Below are 26,403 nucleotides of genomic sequence, written 5' to 3' on the forward strand. Positions count from 1 at the left end.
AACTCATTGCTTGAGCTCACACCTGGCATTTCCAGTAGCGTGCTGACTGTCTTTGTATGTATGTGCATCCACTGGCAAGTGGAAGCATGGCAAAAAAATTGACTGTGCAGCCCCCGGATGGAGGTAGCAATCGCTCGGACTTGGGCTGCTTTTGAGTCCCCTTTCTAGTCATGGTGGGTTCCGCAGTCTGTTACCATTAACAAGGCTCCATATCCTAGATATTAGAAACAGGGAAGGAAGCAGGGAAAATCAGTGTGAGTAAAGGCACTTAGATTTACTGGAGGGGCGGTATGAGTACGTGTGATAGAAGATCAAGGTCTGAGACAAATCAAACAATATTCAGTGAACTCTTCTGGTGTCTGAACTTGCTGTTAGGTTTGCTTTGCTCCAGAGGGCTATCTCTGTTGACATATAAATATGGGATGATGTAGTAATATAACAGGGCTATGTTAGTGTGGACTGCGCTATTTTGGTAAGAGTGTTTAACCAAATGTAATCAGGAATCACTTATGTTCTGGAACTAGGCTTTAATAAAATTTTCTGTTGTCCTCATAAATTTTACATGTGAAGGAAAAAGGAGAGGGCGTCACAAATCTTCTGAGAGGAAAAAAATGAGGAAGGTACATATTGCACACTTAATCAAACGTGTACCCGCAAACACATTGAGATGGCAGTTGGACTTCTTGCTGGCCATGTGCCATTTTCTAAAACGGAGGTTAAACAAGGGTCAAACGAGCACCAGGCTCTCTTATTGAATCTCCACTCTATGTAATGCTCTGCGGAGGGAAGCAGGGCTTGAAGGTGCGGAGAGGTGGGACTGCAGGCAGCGCCCCCAGCGCCGGGGGGCATCGCCCCGAGAGGGCGAGAGCCAGCGTGGGCGAGTTTCTCCAAACCGTGTCCCGGCTTTTGAGCAGCATTTCAGGGATGAGGGCAGAGATGAAGTCGGCGGAAGAAATACTGTCAAAATCCTTCACCCTTGACGATCAGTGAAGGCAAGCAGCGGCCGTGACGCGCAGGGCAAGCCTTGCAGCCCGCGGTACGAAGTGCCCCGCGGCGTAGCGGGCTCCTTCCGTCCTTTTATTTTTCTTCTCCCTTTTACGATCATTATTACTGTCTTCCGCGAGCCAAAGCCGAAGCGCGATCCACCGGCGGATTACCCGTATGAGTGGCTAGGTGGCAGGTACGTGCCTCAGGAGCACGGCTCCCGGGTCTTGTGCTATTGCTCCGAGACTACAACGCTCCCGCCGGGGCCGAGGGCTTGATTTTTACACGCCATACAGACACATACAGTCCGGTGACGCCACGCACCACGGCGGCGGTAGGGCTGCCAGAGCACCGCCGCGCTCCGTTTCCCCCGGCAGCGCGGGCGGCGACGCTCAGCCCCTGCTGCGAGCCCCCGCGCAGCCGCCACCGTTGCCGGGGAGGGGGCGCGGTGCCGCGGCTCTGCGCCCCTGCGGAGGCTTGCGCGGGGCGAGCGCCCCCCTGCGCGCTGCCGCGCGGCGCCGCGGCGGTTACGTAAGTGCCGGCGCCCCCCGCGCCGCTCCCCCCCGCCCCCCCGTGCCGCCCCCCGCCCCGCCGGCGGTTATGCAATCGCCAGCACACAGACCTACTGTACCACACACCGCCCCGCGCCCCGCCCCGCCCCGCCCCCGGCCGCTCCCATTGGCCGTCCTCCGGCAGCGCCCGGCGCCGATTGGGGCGGTGTCGCCGCCCGTCACGGCGCGGCGCGGCTGGCATGCGGGCTATGAGCCCCGCGCCGCGCAGCCCTGACCTACTAACACACATCCCTCCGCGCCGCCGCACGCTCCCGCCCAGCCGCTCCGCTGCTGCCTGCACGGCACAGCACGGCACAGCACGGCGCGGCATCGCACCATCGCCCGCCTCGCCTCGCCTCGCCTCGCCTCGCCCGCGGCCCGGCGCGGGGCGGGGGTTCCTTGGCGGCCCGCGGTGCGCTGCAGGTAGGAAGGCGCGGAGCGGAGCGCGGGTGTAAAGTTATAAGGTGTCCGCCCGGGCTGCGGCGCCCGCCGCGCCTCGGCTGGGGGCGGCTGTTACATAACGCGAGCCCAGCCGGCTCCGGCTGCCGCCGGGCGGGGAGGGGTCCGCCGGGCGGGCCAGCTCTGCGCACTGCCGGGCGGCTCGGCGGAGGGGCGGCGGCGCGGGCGGCAGCGCGGGAGATGCCCGCCGAAGGCTTTCCCTCGCTGGGGGTGGGTGTGTGTGTGTGTGTGTGTGTGTGTGTGCTTGTTCCCTGCGTGCCGCCCTATCCCCCGCTTCTCCCCGGGGCAGCGCTGCCGGAGCCGCCGCGTTGTATAATGTACCGGCGGGGAGCGAGCTGCCGCGGCGGCCGCCGTGCGGGGCGGAGGGCCGCGTCCCGAGCGCCAACCGCGCCTCGGCTCCAAATTCACCGGGAGTTGCGTGCCGCCGGAGCCTGCCGGCGAGACCCCCCTTCCCCTCCCCCCCCCCCCGCCTTTCCGGGCTGCGCGGGGGGATGTTGCCCGCGGGCAAGCGCGATTAATGGCAGCGGCCCGGCCTCTGTCCCCGCGCCGTGCGGGGCTGCGCTTGCCTCATCCTTTTTCGTCACTTTTGTCGCTGTTTTTCAGGCGCTGCGGGACCGATCGCATAATAGTTCCTGGAAATGTTGCATTATGTAACCACAGAATTTGCTGGCAGCCGGGCTGGAAAGAGGGAGCTAATTATGCGATTTTATAATCTCGCTACAAAGAAACTAGGACAATCTCTCCCTGAAAAAAGCCCCCAAAACCCGTAGCTGTAACAGATTTTTCTGAAGTGCGTTTAATAAGGGAAGTAGACAACTGGGTAAGTGGGGAGGCAAGGCGCACTCGCCGGCTGCGTGCCGGGTGCCTTAAAACGAGATTTGTGTTGGTCTATATTTAGCCCCATCGCATTTTAGCAATTGTGGCTTCATGTGCTATTTCTGGTCTTTTCTCCAGAGCTGTGCGTGTAGACGTTCGAGGCCATTTGCTCGGATTTTTAACTCCACGCCTTCAGAGACGTTTTGATAAGACTGTATTTTTAGGAAGGCATTTCGCCCAGACGCTGAGACATCTCTCCGGTACGGGCTTTCGCTTGCCGTTTCTTCGAGAAAAAAAAAAAAAAAAAAAAACCACCAAAAAAACCCAAAACGTTTAAGAGAGGCAGGCATTTAGGAGGCATTCGGCCGCGCCTGAGGTAGAGCCGTCCCGCCCGTGCCCTGACGGCCGCGGGGAGCCAGGTGCCGCCGGACCCCGGGGGGCAGCGGCGCCGTGCCCCGGGGGCAGCCGCCAGCACCGCAAGTAGGTCAGTGTGACAGAGGCGGCGGGGAGCGGAGCCGGTACGCGGGGCCCGATCCCGCGCCATCTTCCCCTCAGGCTTGCACTGCGCGCGGGGGTCGCCGTCCCCCCAGCGGCCGTTGGTGGCCGTTGGGGCGCGGCGGCCGCGCGGCGGCGGGCGAGCGAGGACTGGGGGCGCTGGCGCTCCCCCTCAGCCCTTTGTTCTGGGCTGGGGCGGCGGCGGGCGGGTGGGGGGGGCGCGGCGGGCTGATAGCGCGGGGACGTGCTGAGGGAGGAACGGGCCGGGCGCCATGAGCCGCCGGTCACGTAGGGGGACGCCGGGCCCGGCGGCCTTTGTGGCGGGCGCGGTGCGGGGCCGAGCTGCGGGGAGGCGGCGGGCGCCGCCTCCCCGCAGCTCGGCCCCGCAGCGCGCCCCGCGGAGCGTCCCCTCCCCCTCGCTGGTCTCCCCCCGCCTTGTCCCACCGTTGCCTGCAGGCAGGGAGCGCCAGACAAAGGCCCCCCCCCCCGCCCCACTCCCCTCTTCGTGCTGCCGCCTGCCTCCCCTCCCCGCGGGAGGGGTACGGCTTGCAGGTAGGCATGAGAGAGCCTAGCACACCCCCGACTCTTGCGACCCGAGTATTTTCGGCTTTCTCTTTACGTAACGAGCAATAACAACAACAAAAAAACCCGGCCATTGCCCAATTCTGTTGTTTTGCCAAGTCACTTCGGCGTTGCAGTGGCAAAAACCGTGGCTGGACGTCCCGTACTCTGGGGTCAGCTTGTGCTATGTCGTCGATGGAACCGTATCTTGAAAGTTGCTGGTGATAACTTGACTTTCAAGATGACGTGATTTTTGTGTGTGACTAAGATGGTCCTCTAAGTAGACAAAACCAACATCACTGTGCCTGTGACCAAGACCTCTAAAATCCAGATTGAGTACTGCAGCCACTATCTTTATCTTTGGCATACCTGCCATAGGTAGTAGCAGCAAAATATTTTAAAAACGTGATATTCTTGGTAACATGCATAAACTGTTCTGCTACTTGATTGTTGGGGTCAGGTACGGCTTTGATCGTGAAGCTGTCTTGGAGTTACTGTTGTGTTAAAAACATCCCTATTTTTTTTTCTTCTCCTTGTAACTTGAATGATTGCACTCAGTTTCATTGTGTTCGCTCCTGTGTATGTAACCTACCTTGAGTCATCTTTGCCCTCCTCAGTAATTCAGTCCAGAGCCTCGTTTAAAATATTGCTACGTGCATCACTCATACAGTCCTTATTCAGTCAAAATGTTGACTTTGATGGGGAAACTTGAATGAGTAAGGGTTCAAGTTTTGGACCAAAAACCTGATTTAAACCAGCAAGTTCAAGGATTACAAAGATCCTTAATATCATTGGCCCTAACAGTTACTGTTTTAAAACTTCTTATGTTACAGATGTCTTTGTTGAAGTACTAACACTCTTTAGAATGATCTGCTACTACTTTCCATTTTTATTTACTTTATATTTTTAACTCATCTTATTCTCCAAAGGACTCTTAACTAGCTTTTAAAATATCCAGCTTCCTGGATTTGACTTCAAAGCCTCAAGTTTCTGCTGTGTTGGTTTTAATTTTCTTTTTTTTTTAAAAGGAACTGATCTGAAAGGTGTCAAAAGCTTACAGTCTTCCCATGAGCAATATGAACTTAGATGACCTCCTCACAGCTTATCTCATCCTAAGAAAGAACAGTATTTGCCATGATTTGGCTGAAATTTGTAGAACATACAGACATTCTTTTGCAATAAAGTCTAAATAGAGTCTGTGAAAGATATCAGTACCATGCTGCTTTTTTCAATCCTTTATCTTGAAATAAAACTCATAAATATAATAAACCTTTAGCTCATTTTAAATTGACTTACTTTAACAAATAGTTATGCAAACTGTCCTTATGCAATAGTTTTTTCCAGACAGCAATTTTGCTGCTGTTATAACATCACTATGATGCAATAATATGAACAATAAAATCCTCTGTTTGAGTCTTATTACACACTGTTAAGCAATGTATCTGACTCATCAGCTTAATTGACTCTTCTAGGTGACCTTGCCATGATCATTACAGTCAGTTATGAGATATAAATGTGCTTAGGATATGTAATAGAAAAAAAATGCAAATAGATGGCCAATTCCTGCAGTCCGTTCTAAAAGAAAATGACAGTTGATTTCCATGTTACGGTATTCTACAGTGTTTGAAAATAATTTTTAAAAATCTGATTTTTTTAAAAAAACAAAGCATATGTAACTGTCTAATACTGATGTTAAGCATGCCTGTCAAAAATAAGACTGTATAACCAAGGGCATACCTTGACTTGATTCAAAATGTCATATGAGCAACATTCTTTAAAATTTATATTAAAAGGTAGATCTGAAATGAATTGTTGTTAAGACTGCCTTAGATATCCTGGTTTTTTTCCTAATTCAAGTGTTGAATTGATCCATGTCCAAATTAGCATACTGTGAGACTGAGTCTGGTGACAGATACTACACAGATCTATCTATCAGAAAGAATGCCTTATTTAAGACAGATATTTTTCCCCTTTCTTGTGTTGCTCCATCTTGGTGTAATTTTCAGTCCGTCTTGAAGCATTTGAATAATCAACCAGTTTTTGCCACAGAGGTGGCTGCACAGCATTAGCAGTATAGGTGCCACTGCTGCAAGACCTCCTCTTACGAGTGGAACGCAACCCAATAAAGAAAATGTTGCTCAGCATGGGCAGTGGCCTTCCTGCCTGCACCTTCTCACAGAATTGGGAGCAGTAAAGATATCTCTCAGTTCTGCTTGCAGTGAGTGGTAGATACCAACATTTTACAGGCCTGTGCTTGTTTTACGTATTTGTACTTCAGTTGTTATATAACAAGATGCATGTTTAGAGCATCAGCTGGGATTAATTGACATAATTCTGCTGCCTTTAAATAGTGCTATATAAATTTAGGTCAACTGAAGGTCTAGTCCATGCTTGGCAGTTTAAGAACACAGTTCAATAATAGCCATTTGTTGTCAGAATAATTAACATTTGATTCTGGGGTTTTTTTATGTTTCTTAACTAGGGGAAAGCTGAGATCATATTTCCAGAACATTGTTACTATTAAGTTATAGCTTTCTTGCAGTCAAGTTTTTTCTGCTGTCAAGTAGCTATTGAAATAAAGAGAAGCATACTATCATAGTACTGTAACTTCAGTAACCATCGTTTCTATTGGGGTTTTATTAAAAATACTGACAAGTGGTGCAATATTTAAAATGGCATGATTTATATACACAGACTATATATATTACATATATGTAATGAAATATTTATGTAAGTTATATATACATTTCCTTTACTTCTCAGTTTTAAAGTTTTTCCTGGCGCTTTGAGTAACATTCCTAGATTTTGTTTCCCCTCCCTTGAATCAGAGCAGTAAATAGGTTGTTTTGAAAAAGTCTGATAGACTGAAAGATCTGATAGAATCGTAGTGTCTTCCTAAGTAAATGGAAGAAAATATAGGTCAAATTTGCACCTCTCAACCTTGACTGACCCTTTTGAGCAACAGCTACCTTTAACATAGTGTTTCGTGCTCTCCAAATAATTTTATTTGCATAATAAATTTGTGTAATTTACCTTTGGGAAGCAGGCTGTACTTAATGAGTTAATTTGTAGTTATTAAGATAAACAGTAAGTTAAGTAATTTTCCTAACAAGGAAAGCCTTTTGTAAAAATTATATGTGACATCAACTTTCTGGGTACAGCTTAGAGGTGGGTAATATGAAGCTGCAGTAATGTTCCAAGTTTCATGACGATCTTATTTGGTTTTTTATATTTGATTGAAAAGTGTCATAATGAATGATTTTTTTATGTTCCCAGTGGGCTATATTGTATAGACATCTCCCATTTTTTCTTTCAATAAGATGACCGACATTTTAGCAAAAATGGGTCATCTTGTACAAAGCTATCATCATCAGTGTTCCACTGACCCAATTACACGTTGATCCTGAAACCGTAAGCAGTTAAGATGCCCATGAAGTTGTAAGAAAAGGGAACTGTGTAACAGGATCAATAGTTCTCCGTTGCTCTGTGCTGTTGTAATGGATTCATGTTCTCTATGAGTGCAACTATATAATGTCAGTAAGTGGCGGTAACATTTGTATTGTAAATGCCTTTTCCCTTTGTGGTTGTGGATAACCTGTCCATCATAGCATAAAATGCAGTCACCTATTTTTTTTTTCTGAAAGTTTGAGCTTCATTTGCTCTACATTGCCTAGACCCTCTTCCCTGCAAATCTATCCTTGGGATAATACCACTCTTCCAGCAGAGCCAGCATTAAAACTTTTCTGCAACAGGAACATAGTTTTACTAACTGTGCTAGATAAAAGGCAAGAAAAGTATGTTGAAGGATTTCAGTGAAGGTTGGAATGGGGCCACATCCTCTGTTGGAAAGGATTTCTGAATTATGATAGACCCAAGAGTTGCAGAATTCCATGGCATAATTTTTGTCTGTGAAAAGCCGTAGAGGTAGAGTGGCTCCAAAGTATTTCAGCAGCATTTAGGTAGGCTGTGTATTCACCACCTAAGCTTAATATTTTTTTCTGTACCTCATAAAAGTCTTGAGACAGATAGCAACTGTTTTTAAAATACTTTGAAGATAAAGTGCAAACTATATTCTTCAGTTTTTTAAAGTTTGGAATGTGAACTCGTCATTTTGGTATCTATGAGCAGGTTCTACACCAGCGCTTTTTGTATGTAGACAGATTTTCAAAATATATAGCCTGTGACAGAATGGTAGCAGTAATATAATTAATGATACCTATGCAAAACACGGACAACAAAAACTAAAAATATGCACGGACACATATCAATCTGAGCTTTTATTGTTTTCCTGCAGTTTGCTGTATACTGGTGGTGGTGATAGAGGCATGGTTATTTTGAAAACAAGAAGTTGTACTTAGCTGTTATTTTCTTCCATTTTTGAAGGACTAAGAGAGAAATGTTTTGGATGCATGGTGAAACAAAAGAGAATTGTGTTTGAGCATCCAACTGCTAGAAATGGGTTTTCATTTAGTTTCATAGAATTACTATCAAAAAATTAGAGCAATAGAACTAAACAGTTATCTCGTTCTAGGATATGTTTGAAAAATTATGCTTGAAGTTAGCATGAATTATTTTGCTAAATACAAATAATATGCAGTTACTCTGTGGGGAAGCATATGTACATGGGGAGGCCCACATGAATTCAGGTATGACTTATGTAATTAAATTACACAGAGGAGAGAGGAAAGATTGTGGTCCTGTCCTTCAACCTTTTGAAACATTTCAATTACTACTGTATGAATACACAAATCCCCAGGATCAGATCCTTAATGTGCTATTTTGACAGACCACTTAAGTATTTTTTGAAGTCCATGGATAAATTAACTTTTCATGATTTCTGCATACATAATTTCTTGTTTCAGTAGCATGAGTTCTATACAACAGTCTCATTAATACTTGGATCTGGGCTTGTATCCTGCTTCTGTTGAAGCCAATGGCAAAATTACTGCAGGAGCAAGACTAGGTCTGTAATTAAGTTAATAGGGTCGAGTGTTATTACATTGTTGAATTGGCACTCAATGCCATTAACATCAACCAACCAAAAAAAAAATTAACGGTGACTAATGTAAGGCAGTATTAAATGTTGGTTTTATAACACTTTATGAGGGAGTGATAAAGCAATTGAAAAATTAATCATAAGGGAAAATATTGGAATTTGAAATATAGTCAGAGGAATCATTACAGTTCATTAATTTATGTGTAAATACTGATGTTTTCCAGTGGAATTATAAAATGCAAGTGAAGTGAAATGTCTGGTTTCATTGAAGGCATTTTGCCATTATCATCAGATGGAATTTAATTTGTTTACAGACTCAGCACTGGGCTGATCCACATGGAGAAGTATTAATAAACAAGGGCTTTGACTCATGTTTGTAAAGCAGCAATTCCAGTTACCATGATAAAAGTGCTCAAGGAAGATGTGGAAAGAGCTAAAGATTTATTGCTGTTTTGTTAGTTTGCTAAAGTAATGACATTAGAACTAACTACATAAATAGCAAACCAGTAAGACTATGTCAATGGATTACACATCTGTCTTGACAGCGTTGCTGATGGACTCTGGCAGAGAGCAGTTGAATACTGCATGCAAAACCGTGGTCGTTTTGATTCACAATATTTGCTGTAGACTTGCATGCTACTTACGTTCTGTCTGTTTGTGCCAGGAACCATGTGTACAGGAGGGAGACTGGCCAAAACAGGAGTTATCAGTGATTGTACACTGGAATGGCCCAAACTGCAGAAGTCCCATGGAACAAGGGATATGAACTCTGCAGGTTTTTGGGTTGTTAATTGCAGGTCAGTGCTAGTGTTAGGCTGCAGGAGATTATGCTTGGACATGCAGTTGAGTTTTTACTGATGCATAGGCAGTCATACTGATGAACTATGCCATTAGTCTACATTCATTTAGGGAAAAAAAACTCCAAACCAACAACTTTTTGCTGCTTATTACTATTATTAATGTTATTAGTATTACTATTATAATTATTAGTATTTTTCCTAGATCACAGTGTTGGACAAATACCAAAGTGGGATCACTTTGGGCTGGAGACCATACAGATGGACACAATGTTGTTGTTCTTCTCCCCAAACAGTCTTGTTCAAGACTAAACATATGGCTTCTATATCGTGGAAATGGAAGATTAGAATATAAGAGGGAAAAAAAGTTGTGTTAAATCTGTGTAGGTATAGCTTCATTCTTCTAAAATATGCACAAGTTCTGTGTTTATAAGTAATTGCTTGCTGTTGATACTGTTTCAAGTAAGTGTAGATATTCCTGGGTGTATGGCAGGTAAATATATAGAAAATAATGATGTATGCATATTAGTATCCCTTTTCTAAGAGAATAAGTATTTTTATTTGGGTTTGAATGTAGCTCTCAAGTACTGTTAAATTCAGTAAGGCCCTGAAATTTTACAAAAGTTGTTTTGAATCCTTTTGACTTCAGTGAGAGTTGGCAAGATGCATACTAAGAGACAAGTGATTTCATAGATATTCAGTACATGTTACACTGCTTCCTGCTGTGTATGCATTTCCTCACAAACGCAGAAGTTGTTAACGATAACAAATGAACACAGTGATTGAAGTATATCAAGACAATTAGAGATCAATAGCTCTGTGTTCCCAGTTGCTACAGGATAATGAAATGAAATCCCAGTATTTTTCTTCTTTTAATGTAAAGTCATGTTACAGAGACTGGATATTCTACAAATGCCGCAAAAATTCAGGTGGCCTTGTCTTGTCCTTTTTAAAAATTTTTAAAGTCTGTGTGTTCAACAATGATGGAGGTTTTTTTAATGCATTGGGTTGCACTAGATTTAAAATGGTATGCATATTAAACCATTGATTACATGTAGCGGTGAAATGGACAGAATGACTATGCAGCTTCTTCAGCAAATCAAATTATACTGAATGTTTGAAAAAACAGATACTGCTTTGTTGTGGGGCTTATTTTTGTTTTTAAACCTGATCCAGCTTCTATTTAACTTAACTTTGACTCCAGTTTGAATTTTGGATCAGGATCTAAGTATGTAATTGCTTGTATATTAGAGATACATTTCTCCTTTAAAACATGGCACTTTGTGGTGCTGCTTTTGCGTTGAAATGTTAGATGCTGTCTTTGGTGTGGCTGGCTTCTATTTTCCGTTAAGGCTGTATTATCGAAGACAGATAGTTATATGTCAGTAATTAACCACGGATTTTAGGAAATTCCACTTAGCTGTTCTATTAAATGTGTTAATTTTTCATGACAGAAGAGTTGGCATGGTTTGATGGAACAGAACCCAGCTTGAAACCTGAGTCTTTATGACCTCGCTTAATTGTTATTACATCACTCACTCCTCTTTGCCTTCTGGAAAAGACAAGAGAAACTGGCAGAATATAATTCATTAATTATTTTATAATTTTCCCAACTGATAACGTTAAAATGAGTTTCATTAGTACTGTAAAAACATTCCCAATAAATAGTGACATTAATCTGAAGTGGCTGATTTTTATTTTTTTTTTTTTATATACAGACAAGAATAATTTCTGACTTGATAGTCAGTTCTATAAAAGCACTTGGCATACTACATTTATTTTACCAGGGACATGACTGACTGTGGAAAGTGAGATATTGAGAAGCTATATCTCAGATCAAGACCAAATGATCTTGTGAGAATTAAGTATTTTTTCATTAAGAGGGACTAAATAAAACAAAGGCTAATTTAAATGCTAAATTCAAATTTAATGATTAAAATGTCTGAAGCTAAATGTTAAGCTAGTTTTCCTTTGTTAATGGTAAAGCTTTTAGAGCTAAACTTCTACTTTAATGCAAACACTGTTTTTCAAAGGTGCACATGCCTCAATAGTATTAAACTTTACTTTGATGCAATAAGACTATTTTTCAAATGTAATTTATTAAATGTTATTTCTCTAATGTATTTTTCAATATTGATTTTAAAATTTTCTTTGTAAGAGAAAAGAAATATGTAATACATTTCATTTCTTGCCAATAATTTTTAATAGGTATTCACCCAAATTATGTGTGTGCATTTGCTAGTTTGAATTGATATGATTGATCACAAAGGCATTTTAAAATTCCAAGTGTGTATGTATATAAACATTTGTGTGTATATATATATGTGTATATATATTCTTATAGGATGCAAAACCAATAATTAAATCTTTAATAGATTTAATGGATAGTGGTGTTATTTTAAGACAATACAAAGCACTCCAGCTTCTCCAAATCAGCTTGTGTTATCTTTAATCCATGAAGGACCCAAATATATAGCATTTTTAACTCACACACCACAGCTGTTTTTGGAAGAGGTCCTTCAATGTGGAAGAACAAGACACTTTCCTGTGCTGCTCATCAACATGCCTGGTGTCCTGCAGTGTTGAATGTTGGAGGTTTAGGTTGATCAGTGATATCATGGAAAGTTCTGTGACAACATTAGGATCAAACCTCAAATATTTTTTTATTGATTTTTCCTTGGATCATATTGTATTTGTTTTGGAAGCAAATCTGCTACATAGGTATCATAAAGCTTAGAATATCAGTTGTTTCAGTGTTGAGCTGTCTTCATATTACAGCAGGTTTAATGAACCAAATGCTAGTCTAAGCTTTTTATCAAAAGCTACTTTTGCATGTCCTGAACCAGCAGTTCCTAAATAGTAATCAAATTCTCTATTTATTCCAGGTTTTTAAGAAGATTTCCATTGCCTCTGCCAAGAAAATTGGTTCTAGACACTTCTGTCTGAGAATATGAAAGAAAAGGAAGAATGTGTGTGGATTTAAAATTACTGTATTTAACAAATTGTGGAGTGAGAAGTATTGGGGAAATAGGTTGCTCTGTTGCTCATTGTAGATCTACTACAAAGTGTTTCTGATGCAGCTGAGAAAAATGCAGACCCTTAAAAAGGAACACGGACCTGTTGACACAAGTAGCAATGTGGACAAAATCATGGTACTTAAGTCTACTTTAGCAGAAGTGCCCGAAGAGTTGTCTACAAATGAAGATATACTACTTACTGAAGCAAGTAGTGGAAAAAGCAAATCTTCAGCTTGCCGGAGAAAGCGAGAATTCATTCCAGATGAAAAGAAAGATGCCATGTATTGGGAGAAAAGGCGGAAAAATAATGAAGCTGCCAAAAGATCTCGTGAAAAGCGACGACTGAATGACCTTGTCTTAGAGAACAAACTAATTGCACTGGGAGAGGAGAATGCCACTTTGAAGGCAGAGCTGCTTTCATTGAAGCTAAAGTTTGGTTTAATTAGTTCTGCAGCCTATGCCCAAGAGATACAGAAACTCAGTAGCTCAACAACTGTGTATTTCCAAGACTATCAGAGTTCCAAATCAAATATTAACTCATTTGTAGATGAACATGAACCATCTATAGTTGGTAGCAGTTGTATTTCTGTCATTAAACATTCTCCTCAAAGTTCAATGTCTGATGTGTCTGAAATATCATCCGTAGAGCACACTCAACCAAGTCGTATACAAAACAACTGCAGAAGTCCTGAAAATAAGTTCCAGATTATAAAACAGGAGCCCATGGAATTAGAGAGAGAGCCAAGAGATGACAGAGGTTCATATAAAGCATCCATATATCCAAACTACATGGGAGCTACTTTTAATGTGTACTCACATTCTCCTCCTCTCTTGCAAGTTAATAGGTCCTCCAGTAATTCACCCAGAACATCAGAAACTGATGATGGTGTGGTTGGAAAGTCATCTGATGGAGAAGATGAACAGCAGGTTCCTAAGGGTCCAATCCATTCCCCAGTTGAACATAAAAATGTTCATGCAACAGTTAAAGTTCCAGAAGTGAATTCTTCAGCTTTGCCTCACAAGCTTCGAATTAAAGCCAAAGCCATGCAAGTTAAAGTGGAAGCAATGGATAATGACTATGATGCAACACAGAAATTGTCATCGCCCATTGACATGTCCTCAAAAAGACATTTTGAGCTTGAAAAGCATGGTGCACAAAACTTAGTGCATTCTTCTCACACTCCTTTCTCGGTTCAAGTGACTAACATCCAAGACTGGTCACTTAAACCAGAACTCTGGCATCAGAAGGAACTCAACGTAAAAATTCAGAGTGGTTGCAAAACTGGAGTTGCTGAAATAAAAGACCATCTCTACAATGTCTCTGAGTCAGAGAACCTGTATTTAAAGCAGGGCATAGCAAGCTTATCTGCAGAGGTTGCTTCGCTTAAAAGACTTATAACTACACAACAAATCTCTGCATCAGACTCTGGTTAAGTTACTACTGAATAAAGGCTTATTGTTTTAAAGGATGTCATTTGCAGTAGATCAGTATGTTTTGTATTATGCTGAATTTTCACTGGACTTGTGATGTCATTTCACTGTAATGTTCACATAATGTCTGATTGGTGTCTTTTTGTGCACAAATTATTATGAAGACTAGGTTGTGTTATGATCACTATGCCTTGTGTATAGTCAAGTAGCCTGTACAAAGGCTGTATATAGTGAACTTTATTTTCTTTTTGTTCTACTATAAAGCGTGCAAGTTACCAGTTACAATAAAACATTGGTGACAAACACAGAACATCTACTCCAGTTCAGTTGATTTTATGAACTTGTAAATAAGTTGTTAACTAAAAACTGGCTTTTTCTTACACTGTGCTCAACTTCACTTATGTGTTTGGTTTTTACAGCCTAACAACCAAATTACAATTTACAACATGTGTAATCCTTCTGGCCGCCTTTTTCCTTAAGACCTTTTTTAGAAGAGAATAGAAATAAAGTGAATATTTATAAATGAAACAGTACCAATTTATAGCCTTAGCCTTCTTTAACTTATTTATTAGTAGAAGTTAACCAAAAACCATGCAAATTCTAACCCAGTAACTACAACAACCTTTTTTCTCCTTCTATCTCAAATGAGACAGTAATGAGTTTCCTGAATGGTTTATTGTGGCGAACCATTTTTTCAATATTATAACTTGGTGTTTTAGATGAAATTAGTTAAGTTGGATTTGTGCATCTGCAAAGTTTTCAGAGCCTTGCAGTGGCAGAATTGGACAACACCATCTTTGTCAAGGGGTGACTTGTGTGTGTAAGAGGTGCAGGCATGGAAAGAAGCTTGCACAAAGGCTGCATTGTCCCTCTTGCATACCATGGTTCTTTCCACGGCAGACCGTGGACCACCTGTAGATGAAGGATAAGGCTACTGGATCTGTAAACTGAGTTCAACTAGGCAAACATCTACGTAAGGGGCAGGCAATAGTAGCAGCAGAGTTAGAAGAGATCATCTGCTATTTTAGTCCCCAGTGTGGGACATAATGCAATTTTAACTATGAAGTAAGTCTTACCACCAATTTGGCCTTGGTTTCAATGGCTTGGTCAACTGAACTGGAATACCCTGGTTCACTACAGGGCATTTTGCAAGAAGTTCTGAAATGTAAAATAGAGACTGTGTGAAGAACTGCACAATCCAGATACTACTAGCCCCTTAGAATTTATGCGGATTGCAAGTTCTTCACTTGATGACTGGACAGGGCTACAGTGGTCTTTGTCTTTGAGAAGAGCCATTGAACCAGGGATGCTAGAATTGCATCACATATCCTTGGTCTGGCTTACCAAAGTCTTTCATTTTAAAATTAAAAATAATTTATAAATAGAGCATAGACTTGGCAGAAGTTCTTTTTGTGACACTTCCCCCTTCTTTTAACATACTAATAAATCAGACTAACAAATAAGCTTTTTCTTAAAAAGCTTCTTATTACTTGCCATAATGTATATATAATGAATGGAACCTTTCCATAGACTTAAAATACTAATTCAGAAAACAATATGTAGGTATTGTTTTTTAAATTCATACTTGACTTGAGTGAGAGGATGTTTTGTCAATTTTTTGGGGATATGAAGAGGAGTCTAAGTCACTCCTGATAGCTCTGAAGCTTGGTCCAGCAGTCAAGGCAATGGCAAAACTCCCTGATGTCAGCAAGGCCGGGATTTGATTCTGTACCTTTCCAGGAGCTGATGATTGACAGTCATGTTCTGGGAGGACCTTGGCACAGAAATCACTGGTACTTTCTGAGCTTTTTTGAGCCTTCTAACTGCTGTGCTGTATTTGTGGCATTCAGAGTTAATAAACTGTTATTCTTTTTTAATGCCTTAATAATACAATAGACCCCATAGCTGGGCTCTGTATGTATTTGGTAATTAATATAGATGACATTTCAATGTTACTGAAAATAAGCTCAGGATTATTGCATGAAATGTAAACATTTGCATTGAATGATGGGGATATGAGACATGAGGCAGTGATTGCTACTGTCTCTTTGCTTGCTAAGTATCTTCTGTAAGCAACAATAAAATTCTTTAAATATTTTGCATATTATTTATCACATGTAATGTGTTCAAGGAGAGGACTTAAAACTCTCAGTGTTGCCATCTGTGTAAGCCTAGATCTATTGGTTTTTTTTCCATTTCTTGTTACAGTTGTTTGTCATAATGGAAGAATGTTGTCCTCTTTCTAGCTCATTATATATTTTGTGTATCTGTTTTGTGCAATTAATACTTAACAGTAATGATGTAGTTAATTTGTTGAAGGATGTCATTGCAAGAAAGTAATAGCATGGAGCTTAGGAGCACAATCAGATGTTATTTATACTCCCTTTATACCTTAGTGTTATGCTTCATTTGAAGAAAGAAATAAATAATTTGTCTTTTGTTCAAAACCAGATCTAATTACAACATGATTTTCTATTATGTTCATCGTCCCAGTCTAACACAGAGGTATTAGCTGCAGTTGGTGACAAATCTTCCTGTGATGAAGTTACTATTTCTGCAGCTAGTATTTGGGGTATCTTCCACAGATGTAAATGCATGTGGGTGGTACATACAATGCCTCGTTCTTGGCTACAGTTGCAAACTGGCCAGATTAAACTCTCAACTGGTCAATTGCAGTCAATGTGGGGTAGATGGCCTCCTCACCCGGAGACCCTCACCCATCTTTAGCCTGCTTTCCTTCAGAACATGGCACTGGGAAAGACGGAGAGTCACACTGACTGGGGGGAGGGAGAGAACACAGTGGAACTCTGCTCCCTTGCTGCAACTTTCAGCTGGTAATGCATATGAGTGGAGGAGCTGGGGAATTGCATAGCTATGCCCTTCCAGTCTACCTTCCCCTGTACTGTAAAAAAATAGAATCAGCCTCTATGAAAAGAATATCCTTGGCTGGTCTAGTCTCACCACGGGAGATGGAGTGCAAAATGGGATTTACCTAAGTGGATATAAAGTGGTATCGCATGTTGTAAGCTCAGTGGTTTACTGACAAAACAACATAAAACATGCTGAAAGTACAGTCTTTCTCATGTGAAGGAACATGGAGGACTAAAAAGTAACTGAAAAATGACTGTTAGAATGTGCCTTCAAATGAAAATGTTAAGGAAGACCCCATACAGAGACAGGGAACTCCAGAGACTATCTATATAAATTATCATTTTTCATGGGAACATGGGAATTACCATGCTAGGTTAGTTTGGCTAGTCCTGAGCCTTGCCTGTGATAGTCATTAGTACGGTGGTAATTGTTAGTATGAAGGGCTTCATGGAAAGTTTTAAAAAAAGTCCATGGCAAATAACTGTTGATTAGCAAGATACGTTTTTTCCTAGTGACATCAACTGGTGGCTAATCAACACTGTGAAGTATGACTATCAGATCCTCTGTTAAATCTGCCTAACTTAATTATGTATAAACACAGTAATATGTCCACATGTTCTATCAACACCTATATTTTGGTAGGTAGAAAGATTGAATGTGGATATGCCCATATATATACCGAGCCCATACATTATGATTTTCTGAATCCCCTCAACTTTCTGCCTTCAGTAAAACTTAGATATTGCATGGGATATATTTAAATTTTATTAATATTCTGTACAGCCAAATATCCCCTTTTTCATGAATAGGAGATAGCTGTCAATCCCTTGTTTATCTTCTCTTATTTTGGATGTTTTCATTATGGCCCTTATGTCCATGTGAGCAGTTTATGAGACTAAAAAACATTTATTTTCTGTAGAACTTAACAGAAATGTAAAATTACAGCATAAACACATTCATGAAGTTTTATTAAAATACTACTAAAACCCTTTTCTACTTGCTAGTACATAAATACGCTGGTGAAAATAGGCAATGTACAATGAATTTAGCAGAAAACTCACAGAGAATCCAATTAACACCATATTGTTTTTAAAAAATAAGGCCTTTATTAACACTGTATTGTTTTAAAAATACTTTTACAGTTCATTGCACAATACGAGCTTGGTAACTACCAGAATACAGCAAAACAATTTTTGGTATTTATTGCATAAGAATGAGTAGCACATATTGTTCCATTACAGTGCCAAATTAAAAGTTAAAAATACTAGGCCAAATCCTAAGGCTTTTAACTCAATGTTAGATTCTGTTTTCCTTAATGAAGCAGACTTGTTATGTGTGCAATAAGAGACTTACTCAAGATAAGTAACATTACTAAGACATAATCTTTACAGTTCACTCATGGCACAGACTCCTACTGATTTTCCTACCCTAAGGCTAACTTCCTTGTGACACAATAATGATATACGACTCACTTTATTCCTATCACTGGAGTTATAGGGAACTTGCTCACGTAGAAAAGAGAAGGCAGCCAGATATTCAAGTACTATTTATTTAATGAGAGCTCTAAAAGGACTCACTGAATTATGAGCAGAATCTCAGAGTAGAGATTTGATGTTTATTTGCTCAAAAGAGAAAGCCTCAGAAGACATTTGGTTTTAGAACTCCAAAAAATAACAGGAATCACCTATGCTTTCTATGATTTGACCAGCTATTACCTGTGTGCCAATCCCAATGGCTGTGACTAGCATTATGGTAATTGCTCCTCCTTAAACACTATGGAGCTCCATAGGATTACAAATAGGAGTGCTTGGGAGGACCAAACACAGGGTCTGCAACTCTGCTATGATTTTATGTGGGTTTGAATCTCCTGCATGCAAACATCCTTCCTGCTTGTACTGCATCTGAGAGATATCTGACCTGAGAAAGCCTGCATCAGTCCAAAGTTCTGGGGAAGCTAAATGGCCATCTAATACTACTGACATTCAGATAACATAGTGAATTTTTCCCCCACTGTACCTTGTTCCCCTACAAATGGATGCACAACTTAAAATGTCAGGGCAGTTTTTACACTTTTCCATGCTATTCAGATTCTTGGATGTGCAAATGCCTGGATGGGCATCTTAGTTAATAACTTACATATGTAAAAAGATCAGTCCACCCTGCTATCTCTATATGCCAGAGTCAGCATCCATTATGTCTACATTTCTGAGGCATGATACTAAACATGTTTCTTTCTAATAATTCGGGCTTCTAAAAATTCTCTTAAGTTTTGTATATAAATATACAGAGGACATATTGCATTGATTTCTATGGGATTTGTCTTAGGCAGTCCTGAAAGCCAGGATATTAATGGTCTGTATAACAATCAGAAAATACCAAAGCATAATATTGTATCATATAAAACAGATGAAAAGATGATAAAATGCAATGAGGGCCATTGTAGCAGAACTCAGTGTTCCTTTCTCTGGGCCTTGTTCCCATTTAGTATTTAGAAATACTAGAGGGATGTCATGGTTTAAGCCCAGAGGGCAACTGAGCACCACATGGCCACTCACTCATCCCCCCTGGTGGGATGGGGAGGAGAAAATAAAATGAAAGGCTAGGGGACAGGGAGGGATGACTCACCCATTATGGTTCACAGGCAAAAGACAGATTTGACTGGGGAATAAATAACATCAATTTAATTCAGTCACCACCACCACCACCACTAATTTACAAATCAAACAGAGTAGGACCATGAGAAATACAACCACATCTTAAAAACACCTTTCCCTCATCCATCCTTCTTCCTGGGCTCACCTCTGCTCCCTATTTCTCTACCTCCTCTCTGCCAGTGGTGCAGGGGGGCAGGGGATGGGGGTTGTAGTCAGTTCATCACCCATTGTTTCTGCAGCTCCTTCCTCCTCAGAAGGAGGACTACTCACACTTTTCCCCTGCTCCAGCATGGGGCTCCTCTCATGGGAGAAAGTCCGTGAACTTCTCTGACATGAATCCTTCTCCCAGGCTGCAGTTCTTCACAAGCTGCTCCAATGTGGGTTCCTTCCACAGGTTGCAATCCTCCCAGCAACAGACTACTCCAGCGTGGGCTTCCCTTAGAGTCCTAACCTTCTTCAAGTGCAGCCACCTGTTCCAGCCTAGGGTCCTCCACAGGCTGCAGGTGGGCATCTGCTCCACTGTGCACCTCCATGGGCTGCAGGGGAATCTCTGCTCCAGCATACCACCCCTTAGTGTTTGCACAGGTATTTCCCTCACTCCTTCTCCTTCTCTCAGGTTCCCCTTCTTAAATATGTTATTACAGAGGCACGGCCACCATCAATAATTGTCTTGGCCTTGGCCAGAGGCGGGTCTGACCTGGAGCCAGGGAGCTTCTAGAAGCTTCTTACAGGAGCCACCCCTGTAGCCCCTGCCCAGCTGCCTAAACCCTGCCACACACAAACCCAGTACAAGGGAGTTTAGAAGAGAACAAAAGTAAAATAAACTCTCAGGGGCTGATCCGTGACTTAAAAGTATACATTACACTGTAAGTCCACACTACACACACCAATAGCCAATATATATGCACAAAGGATTTAGTTCCCACTCTTGGCAACACATGATTTTAAAAGCCTGGTAGTTAAAAATATGAACAAGCATATGTCAAAAATATTTATGTAAGCAAAACTATGTTGGACAAGAGACACAGTTAGACAGCTTCCATGGCCTATAAATATTGGATGGGGCTTGAAATAATTATATTGTCTTATTTTCTATGAGAATAATGAGATTGCTTTAAAAAAGATTTTTAGTTACTTTAATCAGATAAAGTTTATGACAGTCGAAAATACAAAAATTGAAGAAAGGCAAAAAATGCTGATTTGATGGTATTGAAAGGCAGTAGGATGGAATAGTTCCAGTTGGAAGGGACCATCTAGTGCAGGTGCCTGACCACTCCAGGGCTGACCAAAAATTTAAGCCTGTTAGGAAGAGCATTGTCCAAATACCTCTTTTTAGGGCACTGACAGGCATAGGGCATCAACCACCTCTCTAAGAAGCCTGTTCCAGTGTTTGACCACCATCTCAGCAAAGAAGGGCTTCCTAATGTCAAGTCTAAACTTCCCCTGACGCAGCTTTGAACCATCCCCACATGTCCTGTTGCTGGATCCCAGGGAGAAGACACCAGCAGCTCCCTCTCCACTTCCCCTCCTCAGGAAGCTGTAGAGAGCAATGAGGTCACCTCTCAGCCTCCTTGTCTCCTAGACAAACCCAGTGTCCATCTGCTGAGCATCTGCCAAAGATGGGTCCTTCTGAGCAGAGGAGAAGAAATGCCAGCACCAAAGCTGGATCTGGCAGAGCAGGAGGAAAGCCTGTGCCTGAGGGCAGCAGCACGGTCACCTTTCCCTGGCTGCTTTCCAGCCGGGCAGCCCACTGCAGGTGCTGGTGCCTGGCACTTCCCTCCCCAGGTGCAGGGTGTTGCGCTTCCCCTTGTTGAACTTCTTGGGGCTCCTTCCTTGGCAGGGTATGACCCCAGGCTGATGCAGAGAGCAGCACCGAGTCGTGATTCCACGCAGGAGGAGAGATTTGGGTGTCGCCGTAGAGAGGCTGCACCGGGCAGCGCAGGCTGGTAGGAGAGCAGAGCCCCGGGACGTGGGGGCAGAGGGTGCGGTGAGGAGCAGGACAGGCCGGGAGGGATGAGCGATGGGGCACGGGCTGGCCCTGGAGAGCCCCTGGCTGGAAACATCTGCCCCGGGACCGGCTGCTGAGGTGCAGGCGTAGAGCTGGGCATCACTTGCCTTTGGGGTGAACAACAAAATAGTACCTGGCACATGTAGAAAGACCTTTCATGATAACATCCCACCCCTCCCAGCAATAAATCACAAAAGGGTGAGGATAGTAGAGCCACCTACACTGTTAGTAACACTGAGACTTCTGTAGTTTTCATGAATTTATTTTATTTGGACAGTTGGATTTGGGGGCTGGGAGCCCTTGAGGGCTGGTGCATGCCTCAGCAGATTGTCCAGTCCTGATTTGGCCAAACCATTCTTTTTTGTTAGAAGTCTCTCATCTTCTATATAAGTACAAGATTATGGTTGAGAAGAAAACTGACTTCTCTACCTCAAAAAAATGCTACACACTCCTCACTTTTTTCTATTATGATCATGCTTGATGTGATAAACAGTGAAGCAAGTCAGATTGTACAAAAAGTCAGCTGGTTCTCAGAAGATTACTTTTAGTATGATGTGATATAATGAGTTTGAGTAGTGAGAAAAGCCTGAGAGCCTCCTGCATCCATTTTATCACTATCTGTTACAATCTGTCCATGTGACACTCGCTAATCTGATGCTTTCACTCACTAGCTTGCTTTCATGTGAGTCTGCAGTGTCTGGTAATGTTTATTTTTCTTCTGATAATCCTGCTCACAGAGGCAGACTCCAGAGACTCCATGCCAGAGTCTCCTCTCTCTACACCATGTCTTAATAAAGTGGCTGGAAGCGGTCTTTTTTCCTGAAATAGCACTGGAGTGTATCAGGGCAACAATGGCCTGAAATACACTGCTGCTCCTCAAGAGTGATTATTCCATGTTCCCCAATTGTTGACTAAGATGTTTTTTCCCTCCTGTCAATTCCCATGGGCAGATCTCAGAAAGCTTTCCTCAGTACCAGTAGCGATCTAGTTGAAGCTGTTCCATTTTTCCATCCATTGCAGTTAGTTCAGATTCCAGATGCTCAAATTTTCCATAAATTGCTGAAGCTATCTCCTAAAATAAGGAAATCACAGGGTCATTAGTTCAGTCCCATGAGCAACCCTTGACTAAAATCTCAGGTTAGGCAAGGCCAGTTCTCTTGACTTCAGCATCCTTGCTCAGTTGGAAATGTTTCCTTCTTCAGTTACCTGCACCTTTATTGTCTTTATCTGTATCCCCTCAAAAAGCATTTATGGGTATCTAAGCATAAATGAGTGATCCTAATTCAATTAAAAAAATTAAAATATTTAGAACTGAGCCTAAAGAAAGTTGACCTCCTTGTTTACTCCTGCCCTGCAGACTCTATCTCTCAATATCAAATTGAATATTATGGTGTGTTCTTGTACACACAAAATGCTTTCCATCTAAATTTTTTCCTGACTCCTCCATAGTGAGATAATCTCAATTCTACTACCTTACTGTGGCTTTAATTTGGCATAAATTTTCTGGCAACTTTGTGTTACTCAGTATTATATCAGATGAAAGAAACAGGATTCAGCCTTCAACAATGAACTCATTTTGTTATGGCAGAATTTTCTTGTGCAATGTAATAGGGGTGCTGGAAATGGGGAGAACGTAAAAAGGCAAAGCAACAACAGTGTATTCTTCATCATTTAGCTGTGGTTTGATAGCTCTAGCCATATTTGTTATTTACTATACAAGTCTTTCTTTACAGAATGTGGTGTAATAACTAACTTTCAGTATTATTTTCTTGGGTTGTCTGCCTCAGCTTTGTTAAAAATTTTCTGCACCACCTCTGAAAATGCTTGGCTCCAAAAATTGTAGTTAATTATGTTGTGGTTACTTCATAGGAAAAAAACCATTTTGCTGCCACTTGAATCCTTTAGAACAGGAAAAAAAATGTGCTCTTTACAGAGGTACTCAAGGGTTGGGACACAAGACAATTTTTTTATTTTTGAAGACTGCATACACATGCTTTTTTATTCACTCTCTTTCCAAGTATCCCTGATTCAGCTGAAGCTACAGTCCTAAAATATCCACAGGGCAGTTGCCTACATATGGCAAATGGTGGTTTTCCTGAACTGCAGCAGATTCTCTCATTGGAATTTCAGTCAGGACCATTTATAGTTATTAAAGCACTTAGGTAAAGGAAAAAATAAATAAAACTACAGATGCCAATAATTTTTATTTAAATTCAGGGATGACTAAAAGTCCAAGGGCAGTCTGCAACTCAGTAAAAAGATTACTAAATCTGAGATATGAAAAGAGGGACTGGTTACTGGAATATGAATTGTTTTTATTGGAAATGATAGTGTATGTGTTTGCCTATCTGTCTATTTATGACACGAAACTTGATCCAAGCACATTTTTCCTGTGCAACATGTTAAGTGTTGCAGGGGTTTTGAATACGTATGTAATGGTAAAGTATACTCGAAAGCTGCTATTGTGAACTTACCCAGTTTTCTCTCAAAACTTGTCAAAAACCCTTATGAAACAATAACGGTAATTAATAAATGGGTTTGTATAACAGGTTTTGAACCTGAGTTGAAAAGAAAATGTTTTGCATATGGTGCTGAGTAATTTTTGTAACACTGAAAGTGCATTTTTGTAGCACTTCAAGCTATTTTTTCACAGTTTGATGCAGAAGACAGCGTCTGTTCAAAACTTCTGCTAAATTTATGCCTTAGTATATTTCTAAAGCATTCACTAGAGAAATGGGAGCTCTTCTGTTGTTGTCTGTGACCATTTTACCACTCAAAGGTTATGGGAAAGAACATTAAAATGGGGTAAAGAGCAACAGAATATGCAATTAAATGAGAAGAATTTCTCTCAGTGTAGCTGATTAAGTACACCATCAGGCAGAAAGTTAAGTAAACATACAGTCATAGAAAAAAAATCCTACACTGGGGGAAAGACTCCTTTGGTTCTTCTTATAAGAAGAATTGCTAAATGGCAAGTCTAATTCTCATAAGAACTTTGTTGCAAACTTTGTACTCAACATTTGGAGCTTATCCTGTCAAACAGAAAGTACAACCACATGCAGCATGAGAGAAACATTTCAGTTTGTATGACAAATGTCATTTAAAAATGGGCTTTGCTTTTAATTTAGAACATTGTAAACACATCAGGAGAAAGTAGTTTTGATCATTTGCCAAATATTGCACAAGTATTTAGACTAATAAATAGCCTTCTATAACAGGAAGTGTACTGTATATTTTATGCGTTCCCACAATTTTTAAGAGAAAGTCTCATCCCTTCTGTTTCACAGATGTTTCTAGAGAAAAGGAAAACTAGATAAAATAGCAGATATTATTATCAAAAAAACATTTCAGTCATGAGCTAAAGATTTAGGAACATTAAGAGTACATTATAAATAAGAGTACATTTTAATTAGAGGTTTTTGCTCACTGATTAGTCTTTCAGACCCCAGGTTAAAGTCATGACTTACTGAATAAAATATGATGTATAGTTAAGAAAATAATCATAGGGTCTATCATCTCATTATTTTCATTGTGTAAATTACAAAGTAAGGCATATTCCAGCTGTTAGGAAAACCAACTGGTCTAGTTTCCAATGCAGTTATTAAAGCATGTGGATCAGACCTATGAATGTACGAGGCACCAAATATTCTGTCTCATGCTGCTGCTTCCAAGGCTGTGATATGCACTGAGATCTAAGGGTTTTATCTGGTAAACTTTGTGCTGGGCTCTCCCTTTTGTATCCAAAATGTCACAGGAAGGAAGCAAGCCCAAACAACCTCTATGCCTTTTAGGTGTGGCAAAAGCTTTCTTACTTACATTCCCTTACCATCTGGCTTTAAGGGCTGATGGTATGGAACAAGCAAAAATAGTTCCAAACATGGAAAGAATATTTTTGCATGAGGGGTGGTGGTACATGTTATATCAAGGAATGCATGATTATCTTATTTATATCATTTGGGTTTTCACAGGAGAAAGATGTTCTGTGGTTAACAGAGGTAACTTCAGTTAAATTCTGCAGAAATTTGGTGCAACTTTGGGAAAGGCATAGGACAGTATGCAGACTGCTCAGCAAGTTCTTGGAATGAGTTAGCAATAATGTTTTGATGCAGACAGTGAAGCATGCAAATAGTGAAAGAGCCTTTAAAGCTGGATTCTAACCAATGAGTTTGAGAATGTTGAAAGTGCGAAGTGGATCAGAATGACCATGACATGAAAGCTGATCCCTTTTAAAAGATGGAGCAATATAAGATGAAATCAACAGACTGAAAAAAATGCAGAAATCAGGAAGAAAAATCAAAGAAGTAGAAGGTTTAGGATAACTGGCAAAGAAGTGATACTAAGGCCACAAAGTAGGAGATGGGGAATGTAGGAAGGGAGCAATTTGTTTTATGATGAGTTTCACTGGTACCAAGCATAAGCAAAACATACAGAAGGTGGAAACTAGGTTCAGTTATGTAAGCACACGTGAAGGTCTGAGGTAGAAAATGAGCTTACAGGAAGGTATCTTGTCTGCTGGACAGGCATCTGTCTGCTACAGGACAGAAAGGAGGAAGTAATGGTAGATAATGCAGAAAAAATTTAAAGGTTTAATATGTTTGGATTAGCATTCTCTAACAAAATTAATGGAAGCATGTGGCCAAGACAATACCTGTACGGGATAGTGTAAGAATACTTTAGTAAGCTGGATGTTTTCAAATTGACAGAGACAAAAGAATTCCAACTTTGGATTCTTACAAAGTAAGGATTTGTGAGATTCTTGCTTG

At 41.4% G+C, this 26,403-nt stretch overlaps 1 protein-coding gene across 8 annotated transcripts; it reads left to right on the forward strand.

Annotated features, from left to right (window-relative positions):
• Positions 1–1,780: 1,780 nt before the first annotated feature.
• Positions 1,781–16,559, forward strand: NFIL3 (nuclear factor, interleukin 3 regulated). Of its 8 annotated transcripts, none has more exons than XM_074812563.1 (4): positions 1,781–1,958; positions 2,598–2,814; positions 2,949–3,294; positions 12,545–16,559. In XM_074812563.1, exon 4 carries the CDS (start codon positions 12,734–12,736, stop codon positions 14,108–14,110), a length of 1,377 nt encoding a protein of 458 aa, XP_074668664.1. In that variant the 5' UTR covers positions 1,781–1,958; positions 2,598–2,814; positions 2,949–3,294; positions 12,545–12,733; the 3' UTR covers positions 14,111–16,559. The 8 variants fall into 8 exon arrangements, 7 of the variants coding, with proteins under 7 accessions (XP_074668664.1, XP_074668665.1, XP_074668666.1 ...); XM_074812564.1 differs by having other exon boundaries at positions 2,949–3,070; XM_074812565.1 differs by lacking the exon at positions 2,598–2,814.
• Positions 16,560–26,403: the final 9,844 nt, after the last annotated feature.

Source organism: Strix aluco, chromosome Z (genome assembly GCF_031877795.1).
Source record: "Strix aluco isolate bStrAlu1 chromosome Z, bStrAlu1.hap1, whole genome shotgun sequence".
Lineage (NCBI taxonomy): Eukaryota > Metazoa > Chordata > Aves > Strigiformes > Strigidae > Strix > Strix aluco.